Here is a 13364-nt window from a genome sequence, read left to right on the forward strand (position 1 = left end):
TCAAAAATATTCAAGTCCACTTCAATCAAAAGAAAAATTTTAAAATTTATCATGGAAACACAATTAAAACATTAAAATTTATCAAAAAAATTAAATCATAAAATTTATCAAATTAATATAATAGAGCCCTCTTATTAATTCCACCATTAACCAAAAATGCTGACATGATTTTTTTCAATATTTTCTCTATTTTAAGTGGCAAGATCTTTTTCTTTCAATATTTTTATTATTATTTGTATTCAAATTAAATTTTAAAAATAAGGAGAGAGTTGAGAAACTTGCACCCCTGGCTGTCATTGCCCAACCATCGCTTGGAAAGGCAGGCGATGGTGGGGGCATGACTGGAGATTCTCTCTCCTTTTTTGTTTATTTATAATATATCTTATTTTTAATTTAACTTAAATAAAATTTATATTAAAAATCAATTTTGGATCAAAATGATTTTTTTTTTTCATGATAAAAAAAGTTACGCAATAAGTTGGATGGAATTGACAAAATAATTCATTTGCATATTTGACAAATCCTATAACTTTTTGCACTTTTTGTAAGTTTTAAGTTCAATTACACTTTTATGATAGTTTATAATATGATTTTTAATACACTTATCCCAAAAAATACATACTCGAGGATGCTTGAACATGTTTGTCTTATTTGTTCAATATCTAAATTTCAATATTTCCACATGTGCGCATTCATCTACACTAGATTGTTTAATGCTAAGTTCAACAAAGATGGGTTTCATGTCTTTCTTTTTCGACTAATGGGTAACTCTATCCACCGAATTCCTGATAATCATTTATTTGATGGGACCCAACTTTAGGGACGCGTGAAGTGCACAAAATCAACGGTGGACGCAAGCTCGATTCGGCGAAGAGATCATTTAAAGGGATATATGCATTACAAGCTTAAAAATTTGTGCCAAGAGTACAACTAAATCCTAAAATTTTCAAATAATGTAATTAAATCTTAAAACCTATTAAATTAGTGTAATTGAGTCTTTTCATTAACATCGTCAAATTATTTAATGGAGAATGATGAGTTGACATTTTAAAATTAATTTCTCTCCTACACAAGACTTTTTATTACTTTTTCCTTTAAATCTTATTTAAACAATACTAAAAACAGAAAAAAATCTAAAATAATTATAAAAAATGGAAAAAAAGTAGGTTAGGGACACACCATAGGGGGCTAGGGGCTATCGTTGCTGCTGCCCATTGCTAGAGGGGTTGGCAAGGCATCACTTGGGCCTAGCAACAATCATTGGTGAGGCCTCGCCTAAGGTAGGCGATGGTCGCCAACCCTAGAGAAGGGCCAGCGTCACCCAGATTTGGGTGCCCTTGACCTAGTCTAGGTGAGCCTCACTCAGAGCCAATGATGGGCAATGGTAGCGATAGCACCCAGCCGCGAGTCCTTACCCTTTGTTTATTTTTTTTTCCCCAATTTTTTTATTTTTTAAAATTATTTAAATAAGATAAGAATAAATTAATTTAAAAATATCACCTCAATATTTCCCATTAGAAAAATTGATTATGTTAACGGAAGAATTCGATTGTACCAATTTAAAAAGTTTTAGTACTAAATTACAATTTTTGAAAACTTTTGGATTCCATTTTACTTTAGGATTTACATTGGACATATCCCTTCTCCAAACTATCAAGGAAAACAATAAAGCATCGCTTTTCTCTTTTGCTTGCTTTCTTCTCCTGTCTACCTTGCTTCTCCCGTTATCCTATCTTTGTTCTCCTAGGTGGAGCTCAAGACCTAGATATTCTATTCTCACAATATTCTTACCTTTCAATTACATCGAAAACACGCTCTAATAACAAGGTTCTCTTCCTTCTGTTGGTTAACTTCACTTACCAAAGAATCACATCTTTCTTAACAACATGTTCAATATGATTTTACTCGTTTACTCTTAGGGTGACTTTTACCATTATAAGCAAATATACCTCCATATACTTATTAAGTGATCAAAAGTTTGCAATTTCCGAGGACGTTTTTGGTGGTGTTGAGAATAGTGTTTTGAAAAATAAATATTTTTTGGCTAAGTAAGCAAGTGATTTTTCTCAATAATAAATTTGGGAACCTCTCTTTCGCCAAAAAGATGATTGAATTCCAATTAATGTGCATCACCCAATCAGGCGATTAAGATTGAAGTTTGACAATCTGATGAGAAACTCTTTAGTTCATTTCCATTTGCCATCTAACAATTTTTTTATTTTTTTTTTGCCGTAGCCATCTAATAATTGAATTACCTACATTTTCTTCTTTTTCTTCAGATTTTTTTTTTTTTCTGATGACCCAAGGAACCCGCGCACTGTACCAACACGGGCAGCCTCGGTAGGCCCGGGGTGACGGGGGGTAAACCCTGGGGCCCCACGGGACGACCCACCACCCTCGTGGAATGGGTAAGACTCCAAGCGTCTCCGCGGTGAGTCGAACCCTTTCCCTCCTAGAAGGGGTCAGTGGGTCCCCCCACGGTGGGGAAGACTTACCAGCGGAGCCACCGCGGCCGGTGATTCTTTTTTCTTTTTATCGGTTGGAGTTTGAACTCATGAAATTGGAGACATTTTGATATTTCCAATTTGGTTATCGATATTCCAACTTATATTATTACTAAATTACAATTGCTTAGATCACAGAAAGTTTCGATTCTATTCTAGAATACCAAAATTTAATACCAAAAATTAAAGCAAATGGGTGTCCGTGCATTGCTTAGTTACTAGCTCGGATGTACATTTTTCCTTTTATTACTACTGCGAAATGAAATTTTTAGACTGTTTGAGTTTATTATTATAAAGAATCGCAAACTTACGATCTGTGGGGTTCTCTCTTTCAAAATTGCTCTTGTCGACAAAGGGTCGTACACATCCCTGAACAAGAAGCAAAGGGAGGGATGCAATGAAACCAGACTTTCAGACTCAATCCAGATGCAGAGTATCGCTTGTTTCAGAGCGGTAGGAATACTGCTCACGTTCATTCTGTACGTGCATTTATGGTTGCCAAACCGTGGAGTCTCGCGTGCTTTTCAGGAAACGTCTTGTTATGTCTTCCTGTTCGTTGTTTCTTGTCAAAGCTTTTCTTCATAACGGTGGCTCACCTTTTATTCACAACCGGCTCGCTGCTCATTTCTTGCATTGCCATTGCTTGGTTGGCGGCAATAAGGAATTCCTTTGTTATATTTCATTAATTCCCCAGGTTGCTTTTTGTCTGGATGAGTGGGAAATCTGTTAGTTTATTTTGGGCACTACTCTGGGAGCCATCGCTGGTTGCATCCCTAAGTTGTTTGAGGATGACAAACCAACCGAGCCTCAGTCAAAAAAGTTGGATGGCTATTAGGAATTGCTGAAAGCGTGATTGTTGAAAGTACCTCATTAGTTGAAGTAGGAACATTTTCTCAAGTTTTCAAAAGTGATCCAAACTTCTAAATTATTTTCTTATGATCCTCTTCAAACCCAGAAGTAATTATAGACTCCTTGCGTAAGTACTTGCGGCTTGGTGCTTAATCATTTGGTCTTACGCAAGAGAAAGGCAGAAAATATCTTTCGGAGCTGTGTCATATTCTTTTCTGTTGGCGAAAGCTGTTTGCAAGAAAAGGTGTATCATCACCTTATATACACAAGTCCTTTTATTATAGGAATGAACCCTGACCTGATATCGCCGAAAGAGGCATGTTGTGAAGTGGTTGAGTGATGAAAGAGTTTCTAAAGTAGAAGTTTAGAGTAGCTTTTTGTCACTTCATTATGAGGATAAAGAAAAATATATTTCACAAGGAGCTGAGGAACTTGGCCAGTTTCTGAGACACTGACTTCTGGGATTCCTCTAACCATTCTTCATTACCATCATAATCATCATCGTTCTCGAAAACCAGATATATCCCGCGCTTTTTCAGTGAGAGCCCAGGAAAGTAGGGCGGGTCTCGCAGCACTATATCTATCCTGTCTCCTTCTTTTAACATCCGAACCATTGGCTTGAATTCCGGAAATCTAATCAAGTAAAGCTGGTCCTCACTTGTGTCGGGGACCCCCATCAGGTTAAACACCGTGGTGTGTACTGGAACTTCAAGCCTGAGAAGCCTTCCTTTAATGCCCACGACTTCTGGCAGTAGAATGTTTCCCGGGTGTACACTGTCCAGAGAGACAACAGCAGCAAAAATTATTCCTCTAATCTCGCGGTTCTTTGGAGCAGAAAAATGAGAAATTTCCTGAGAAAACCATCGTGGAATCTCGCTCCCAGGGACACTCAAGTGGTACAAATGCTTTAAAGCAACCTGAATTTTCCATGAAAACCACATTTAAGGTCAAATTTTCTGCATTCATAATTGAACATACTAAACAAAGGGAGAAAAACTGAGAACTGATCTTCAATTATCTTTTGCTTCACTAAAATAATCTCTCAAAGTGGGAGCTATGAGTTGTCTTTTCACCTTTCCAATTCTTCTCCTCACTGCTGGCAAGCACGCTTTGCAACCACCCAAAAATAGACTTCTTAGAGACTTCAATACCTGGAGACCGGGGATGTCAACTAAATTGCTGCAACTGGTAAAATTCAGCTCCTTTAAACCTTCCACATTTGTCAAGTCATATATACGCTCCAATGCAGTACAGTTTGCCATATTCAACTCAATCAAGCTTGAGGGAAGTGGAGGCAGATATATGAGCTTGTTACAATGAGACAAATCGAACTTTTTTAGAAGCACAAGGCCCCTCAGACTGGATGGCAAGCTAGAAAAATTGTTCCGACCCAAATTCAATTCCTCCAAGGACGACAACCTTTCAAAATTATCAGAGATACTTCCTGAAAATCCCCAAGCATGAGCATCCATCTCTTTCAATGAACAGAGATTTGCAAAGGACTCTGGAAGAACGATATGTTTTAGAGGCTGTTCTCTATTCAGCTCTTTTCTCATTATCAATGATGTCAGGCTTGTGAGCATCCCAAATTCCAGGGGTAATTCTGTGACACCAGTATCTGGCATTACAAAGTAAACCAGACATTTTCAACTTCCCAAGTGAAGCAGGTAGTTGCTTGAGTTGTGTGCATTGACTTAGTCTTAGGGTGGGAAGCCTTTCAAGCATTCCTATGGACTCTGGCAGTGTTGTTGTCATGGTGTTATACAAGCACAGATTGGTGAGGCTCGACATATTTCCAATGGACTCTGGTAATGTTTTAAGTGAACGGCACGATGTCATCCGAAGTTTTTCAAGCATGCTCAGAGCCCCAACCTGACTAGGAAGTTCTTCAATTCCTGTTCCTGCTAAATCTAACAAACCCAAAGATGACAAGCCACCAATTGTGTTAGGCAATTGGCTTAGATGTTTACAACGATTGAGGGACAGGTCTTTTAACCGGGATAAGTGACCCACAGAAGCAGGTAGCTGTGTCAGCGAACTGCAACCAAGGAAAAGATGTGTCAATGATCTGAGATTCCCAATCGTATCAGGAAGTGACGTGACTGATCTGCACAGCACAAGAGTTAGTCTCTCAAGTTCTGTCCAAGACTCTATTGAATTAGGAAGTCCTTTGATTGCCGAACCATCAAGAGCAATGTTCTTTAGAGAACCCAGTTCTCCTATGCAATCAGGAAGTTGTTCCATTGCACTGCAATCTTTTAAACTGGAATTCTCTAATTTTGTGAGACGAAAGATTGACTGAGGAAGTTGTGCTATCGCTGTGTAATCAATGAAAAGCTCCTTCAAAGATCTCATGCCACCAAGGTCTGTCGGCAGTTCCTTGAGCTTTGAACAACCAGAGAGGACAAGCGTTTCGAGACATTTCAATCCAGAGACATGACTCGGGAATGCCAAAAGATTGGAGCAGTCACTTAGATTCAAATATTTTAACTTGGTCAGGTCACCGACTGACTTATGAATCTTCAGAAGTCCTTTGCAATGCACAAGAATCAGTTTCTCCAACATATCAAACCCAGATAAATCGGGGATATCACTAAGGTCGTAGCAATCACGGAGATCCATGACCAACAATTTCTTAGCCAACTGTCAACAAGAGTATTTTAGAAGCAAAATAATTATGGTAGAGAACATTGAGGGAAACAAACTTTTGACAAAAATAAAGGGCAAAGATGGAAAGTAGAGGAGCATAGGCATAAATTGCTTATGTACAAGTGCAAGAAAAGAGTCAAGAAGCAAGCGGTAGAAGCAATTGGTATCTTTATGGATGGAAATGCCAGGCTGACAGATGGAATTCTAGGAGCATAATTCAGTTCTTTTGCCGGCGAGTTAACTTAATGGATTTCTTGAAGCTGTTCAAAGAAGGAAGACAGGACAAGAAGCACACCCGTGTCAAAGGGTTTGTCTCCTTCTGTACCTATTCTACAAAGATTAATAAACCAGGAAAAAGTCTTGAGTTCAGCCCAAATGATATAACCTTCTCATCGATTATCCACAAATCTTTTATAGAAGGTACTTTGGTATTCATTATCACGAGGCCAGATGTTGACTCCAGTGCTACATACTCTCATCACATCAAAATAGTTGACTGCTGCTAAGGTCTAGGCAGCACTGAAGTAGAATCATCTACAAGTCATGATGTTTTCGCATAACGTACCTGTTTCATAGAATGTCTCCTTTCCCGCATACTAGTGATTTTGCTTTCCGAGAGGTCAAGGACTCCAAGATCTTGAGGGTAACTGTCGAAAGGAAATGTCTTCAGAGGGCACCCTTTCCACTGAAGCCACTTCAATTCTGCCGGAATATGCTCGAAACCTCCATCCAGTGCCACATGATTGATTTGAAGCAGCCTAAGGTCGACCATCTGTGTAAAACAAGTAGTTTGCAGAGTCACCACCTCCTCATTGTCTTGCTTCCAGGGAAAACATTTCTTGCACATTTCTATGAAGTATGCAAATGCTGACTGAAAAGAGCGGTGCAAAATGAAGTTATGTCTTAGTCCATCTGTAATGCTTATCTCCTCCCTTTTTCCCATGTCCAATGCAATTCCCAGAATATTTCTTGTTCCCTGTGACCATTTGACATAAAAGCATTTCAGATATGAAATCAAATCAAGTTCTCAAAAAGGGAAGGCCGAAATGCATATATTAATTTGTGAATAAGGAGCGACGCAAGTATTCGATAGATATAAAAGCTTAAAAACCTCATCTTGTGAGATTTTAAAGAAAAATTTCGTCATTGCCAACCTGTCGACTCAAAATTACTTGTAGCATGTTTGTTGGACAATTAATAAACATATATATGAGAAGAAACAACTATCAAACTAAGGCTGCATCAGCTATCAATCTACTTTAAGAAGATTTTTGGATCAACCACAATAGAAGTTTGTGACAGATCAATGCTCCTGAGGTTTAAGCAATTCATCTGTACAAGTCAAGATTGGAAAACAGTCTTCCCTACCTTCTTGTTCTTCAGAACCGTGAGGATTTCATTGCGGTCCCATAATCTGCTGCGCATACTAGGGTGATCATAGTTTTCTCTCTGAACGATCTCTCTTCCCATGTCTCTTATTTGGTCATGCATCCACAAGATGCCATCCTCAATGATTTTAAGGAGCGATTTCGCTGTTAGGACCTTGATTGTTATCTCAGCATTTAGACCACAACCCCTAAACACATATATAGCATCTTCTCTCGTCATCTTCATCTGAATGAAGAAGCATGCGACATCGAGGAAAATGCACTTCTCTTGGTCATCAAGTGCATTAAAGCTTATCATAAGAACATCTTGCAAACATTGGGGTCGAATCCATCTCAGCTTCTGCAATGCATCTTGCCATTCCTCTGCCCTCCTCTTGTCATACAAGAAGGATCCAAATACTTCCAGAGCCAGCGGGAGTCCCCCCGTGAGAGCCACAATTTCCTCTGCCACGCCCTTTAAACTATTATTCGGTCGGTCCCTTCCGAAGGCATGGAAACTGAACAGCTGAAGTGCTTCTGGGGAAGTCAACTCCTTCGCCTCATAAAACACATTCACTATGCTCTCCGTGAGGACCCTTTGGTCTCGTGTGGTCACGATGATTCGAGTTCCTTCGTAGAACCAATCTCGACTACCGGCCAGTGCCTCAAGTTGCCTTATGTGGTCCACATCATCAAGCACAATGAAAACGGGTTTCTCGAATGCTAGACTTTTTATCACATCAATGCCGGCTCCAACGTCTTTGATTCGCTGTCCTGACTCTTTACTGGAGGTAAGATCATTGATTAGTTTGGCTTGGAGAGATTCTAGGCCCCCTTCCATCTGGGAAGCCTCTCTTATCTTTGGAACAAAGCTGCGGCATCGGAAGTGAACCACAAGCTTGTTGTAGAGAGCCTTGGCAAGGGTTGTCTTGCCGATTCCTCCCATTCCATGGAACCCCAAGATCAGGACACCCTTCGAATTAACGTCCACGATACTCTTCAGCTCTTCACAGCGACGTTCGAGTCCAACGGGATACTTGGCCACTCCTAAGGGCGTGTTCTTTAACTTAGTCAAGATTCTCTTCACTAGAGATTGGATTAGCTCCGCTTCATCCCTGTCATAAACGTGATCACCATGTAAAGTGGAGTCGAGGATTAACTTAGACAATGGAATTGTGGCGAATTCCAAGTTGCTTGCTCGCTTATTTAAACATTCACTCGCGGTCAGCAATTTATGAAATAATCTTCTAAAACGATTTTTTGAATGCCCAAGCATTGATTTAGAAATTGAATACGTAGCTGCCAACTTCTGTATCAAGGATGTCGATGAGTCATGTTCCATTTTCCATACCTTAGAATACAAAAGATTTTCATCTATACGCTGGGAAAGCGAGGTCTTCTTTTATACGTGTCTTGAGTGATTAACCATATGCAGTTCCAACTGATTAGTAGGTTACAGACTGTAGACATCATCTATATGCAAAGTTAATTGACTATAGAGTTGAAACAAGGCACTTATAATCTTGTGTTTCGTTCCGGAAATTTGATGGAGTGATATTTTGGTCCAATTTTTAGTTCTTTTTGCCGTTAATGGCTCGGAGCTTATGCAAGTGCTCATTCTTTTTATTGTTAATGTAGTATGTATACTGATGAATATAAGCAAGTTTTTAAAAGGCTTTATTTGGGTCTTCATTCGAATATGGAGATCGCTTGGTTATAAACAGCAAGAGAATATTGCCAGGTATAGAGCAAGAAAAATATATTGTACCAATTGGGGACAAAAGATGTGCAAGCATCAGCATGTTGAAAAAAAAAACACATCCATGGATCCCGCCGTCCATGTAAATCAAACCGATAGGCTACCAAAGCTCCTATGAGAACTTCAACTCCTCTTCTGTGGTGACGTTACACCTTGTAGCCAATTTTTAGATTATTTTTACCATTAATCGCATGGAGCTTATACATGTGTTCATTCTTTTTAGGGATATGTTCATTGGAAGTCCTAAAACTTATCGCAAAAGTACAATTGAGTTCTAAAACTTATAAAAAAAAAATACAATTAAATCCTACAACTTGTCAAATTAGTGCAATCAAATCTTTCCATCAATGCCATCAATTTGACTAATTGAAAATGCTAATGTGGCATTTTTAAATTAATTTTTATTTCCTTCATGGTATTTTTAATTATTTTTCATCAATTATTATTTAAAATAGATTAAAAACTAAAAAAATAAAATGTTAAATATGATAAAAAAAATTAGAAAAAATAAATAAAAAAATAAAAAGAAATGGAGGGCTAGCCGATGGAGCTTCACCGCCACCCAATGCCCATCACTAGAAGGGTCGGCAACCTTTGCTGGCCCTTAACAGGGGTGGTCGACTCTCGCTCGGCCAAGGTGAGGCATTGCCTGCCCCCATGAGGGTCGGCATTCAAGCCTCAGCAAGTATTGGCGAGGCCTCACCTAAGGCGAGCGTTGCTCACCAGATCTAGATGCCCTCACCCAGGCTTGGCGAGAGTTGCCAACCCTCGCCTGGCTGGCTACGCTTTGCCATCCCTTCCATCCCTTCTAAGCTCCACCAGCTAGCCCTCCATCCTCTCTCTCTCTCTCTCTCTCTCAATTTTTTTAATCAAAATTTAGGTTTTCTTTTGTAGTTTTTAATCTAATTTAAATATGAATTTAATAAAAATAATTTAAAAATACCACATAGGAAATCACAATTAATTTAAAAGTCCCACATTACCATTTTCCATCAGTCAAATTGACGATGTTAACAAAATGACCTGATTGCACCAATTTGATAAGTTTTAGAGTCAATTGCACTTTCACAACAACTTTAAGAACTTCTAGTGGTCCCTTCTTTTTTATCATTAAGTAGTATGTATACCAACAAACAGAATTAACTACATATCATCATCATCTCATCATTGTGTTAATTTATTTAGTAATGTTAGTTACACAAAAATTGGTATGCAAAATTAGTATAAACTAAGTAATAGGTAAATTATAAGCATGCACTTGAATGGAAGTATTCTTTTTCAAATCAAATTAAAATAGGACTGATACCACCCACCACTTCAGACTAATACATATGTGCTATAATTGCCCAAAACTAATTTTTTCTTCATAAAAAAAAAAATCCCAAACTAGCATACTTGTGCCACATTTTCCTTTTAATCTTACAGTAGCCTATTCCTTGTTCTAAAAGGCTGTGTCGCATTTTTTAGCCAATCTTGCATAGCACAGCGATTTATATTAATAACATAGTACTTTATAGTTCTGATGAAGAACTTCATTGCTGACTTTTTGAGCAATTTGTAGATATTACAAAGAATTATGAAATCATGCTCTCTAAAAAAGAGATACACATTGTCCAAATGAAAATTGATTTCCTAGGCATACGCCTCAACAAGGGTATATACTATTTTTTTTGGTTAAGAAGGGTATATACTATTCATGTCCACATATCCCTAAAGAATGATTGAAATTTCCAAAAAAGGATTTAATTGTGAAACAAGTCTAGCAATTTCTTTAGATAATTAATTATCTCAAAAATTTTAACTGCTGATTCCATTGCAATTGATATTGAAGAAAAATCCTTCACCATAGGGTAAAAATCAAACCAAAGCAGTTGCAAAATTAAAAAAAGTCATGCAGACTCTTCTCCCATTGCAAATATCATTTATTGGGAAGAGAGTCCTCCAGACCAATATAGTAATGAATACTAGGCAGCCATATTATTTGAAGAAATTGATGGTAAACGACACATTTGCGCTTACAAAAGTGAAAAGTTTTCCTAGGCTAAAATGCATTATCATTTTACTTTCAATGAGATATTAGTAGTAAAAAATGAAATAAAAAAGTTTTGAGTTCCATCTTGTTGATCATCATTTACTAATAGAATTGGATATGGCATATTTTCCCTATATGATCAAATTCAAGCAAAAGCAGATTTCTCATTCCTAGTTGCTTCGGTGGGATAAGTGATTTTCAAAATACTTTTTCGAAACCAAATACATTGCAGGCAAGAAAAATGTGCTCAATGATTTTCTTTCCAGGCCAAAGGCATCAACAGTAGAGATTAACATGTACATTCTAAGGCAAGCCTGGAATACCCCCATGAGATTTGAGTAAATCCAAAATGATAAGCTCACTGAAAGTCTTGACAGCCTCATGTGACAATGTTATACAAATCTCTTCAGGTTATATGGAGGCTCATTCGGATTCAACCCCACATATCCATTCATACATTTATTAATCTAGAAGGAATATGATTTTTTCTAAAAAATTTCGATGGTTGTTATGGTACTTAATTAATAAATATTTAATAACTATCAAGTTTCCCACCAGAAAATTCATTTTTAAGGTAACTAGGCTAATTGCGCTTAGTCGTAACAATGAAAATAAAAGTAACAAAAATCTTTTGACTGTATTCAACTAGTTTTATCTTCTAACTTACTGGAAACACTTCTTTTTATAAGAATTGAGAACTGCTCAAGTAGAACCGGAAACACATACCATTGTGTTTTTCCAACAACCATGGACTTCATACGAAATAATGGCACCATCACCAATACTCTCTAGAAGGAGTAGGAATCGTAGCCTACAAACCTTAAACCACATCTTCAGGAAGCTAGTATTTACAAGTCATTTCCTAATTACGTCGGATTTATTAAATATAATTACAAAGAACTCCAGAGAGTCTTATGTTAAGAAAACCAAACCATTCCTAAAGAAGTATGGGATTATGCAACATTTGTCCCATGGGACTACTTCGGATTTGCACCTGAAGCCAAATAAGTACTTGAAGAATTCAAGTACAAAATTGGGCAAGGACGCCTTAATCACAAGAGTAAAAAATGGCAGACATAGACGATCTTGCATAGTCCTCTCAGGAATCCTATGCTCAATAATGAGGAGGCCTCTCTCTCAAAACCCTATGTCAAGGACTTTTGTCCTCATCCTTTAGGTTAGACCCCAATGCCACCTCCCATTATGTCCAAACATCCAACTGGCCTCAACCGGTGATGCTTGAAAGAATGACTACCGACACTCCAAGACCCTCTAGGATTCATGAGGAAGAATCCTTTTCAAGTGGTCTAGGTATGTTGGACACCCTAAAAGATATGCTCGCAGCCCAAACAATCATCTTGCTCCTGACATTGGTCTTCTTGAGCAATGCTACATAGAAGAACAACTTGCGCACCACAGCTCAAATAGTTCAGGCTATAACTCCCGAGATGGGAAATAGATTTGTCAAAAAGTTACTGTAACACAGATCACTGTAGCAGTATTGTAACAATAGATTAGGGAAATCACTGTTCATAATGAATGTTCAAAATAATTCTCCACCGAGATTCCTAGAGCTTGTGTTTTCTTTCCAGACAGTCTTTGTAACCTCTTGGAGCCTTAAAAGGCAAGAAGGATGTGATGTTTTGAGTAGGGTCCCTTGAAATAAAATGTGTACTTGTGAAAATCCTCTCATGTCTTTCTAAACACTTCCTCTTCAGCCTGGTAGAATTCTCTAAGAAATGCGGCTCGGTTAGTTAAAAATATTATCATCCTAACATCCTCGAGCATCTCTATGCTCCGAACTAAATTTCTAGGCAGTTTGCAATCAAAAGGCAATCCCTAGAAAGCTTGAACTAGAGGTTCACCTATTATGGAATAGCACATTTTTACTGCAACAACTTGATTTTCTATAACTCTAAGTATAGATCCCCTCGTTCTTATAATACTTATGCTACATTTTCCCTAAAAAATCCTACATTCACTACAATTTATGGTAAACGCGGTGCGATCATATCTTCTGTGGATAATTTAAAGTAAATGTGACATAGATTTATTAGTTTGGCTGCGACCCTCGCTAACTGGCTAGTGAGCTCCAACGACCCTTGCCTGGTGCTCGACGGCCATTGGAGAGAGAGAGAACGGAAAATTTTAATAAAAAATTAAAAATAATTATTTATTTTTAAAATGTTCATATTAGCTGCAAC

The 13364-nt window shown here is 37.9% G+C and overlaps 2 protein-coding genes across 2 annotated transcripts in view; both read right to left on the bottom strand.

Moving 5' to 3' along the window:
- The window catches only part of LOC120290890 (disease resistance protein RPV1-like), a 47245-nt gene that overhangs the window by 30295 nt on the left and 3586 nt on the right, over nt 1–13364 (bottom strand). The window contains exons 2-3 of the mRNA XM_039307628.1: nt 7371–8484; nt 6568–6978 (exon numbers count right to left, since the gene is read on the bottom strand). Coding sequence (XP_039163562.1) covers nt 6568–6978; nt 7371–8484 — 1525 coding nt within the window. The remainder of the gene's footprint in view (nt 1–6567; nt 6979–7370; nt 8485–13364) is intronic.
- LOC104433581 (disease resistance protein RPS4B) lies at nt 3606–4877 on the bottom strand. Its single transcript, XM_010046379.3, has 2 exons — nt 4427–4877; nt 3606–4270 (listed from the first exon to the last, which is right to left on the bottom strand). The coding sequence occupies exons 1-2, from the start codon at nt 4823–4825 to the stop codon at nt 3767–3769; spliced, it is 903 nt and encodes a 300-aa protein (XP_010044681.3). The 5' UTR covers nt 4826–4877; the 3' UTR covers nt 3606–3766.

This window comes from Eucalyptus grandis, chromosome 2 (assembly GCF_016545825.1).
Source record: "Eucalyptus grandis isolate ANBG69807.140 chromosome 2, ASM1654582v1, whole genome shotgun sequence".
Taxonomy (NCBI): Eukaryota; Viridiplantae; Streptophyta; class Magnoliopsida; order Myrtales; family Myrtaceae; genus Eucalyptus; species Eucalyptus grandis.

Excerpts from the sequence above, each read along its gene's own strand:
- LOC104433581 (XM_010046379.3), bottom strand. The coding sequence starts at position 4,825 with ATGGATGCTCATGCTTGGGGATTTTCAGGAAGTATCTCTGATAATTTT. Across the intron at positions 4,271-4,426 it reads TGAGGAGAAGAATTGGAAAG|GTTGCTTTAAAGCATTTGTA; the intron begins GTGAAAAGACAA and ends TGGAAAATTCAG.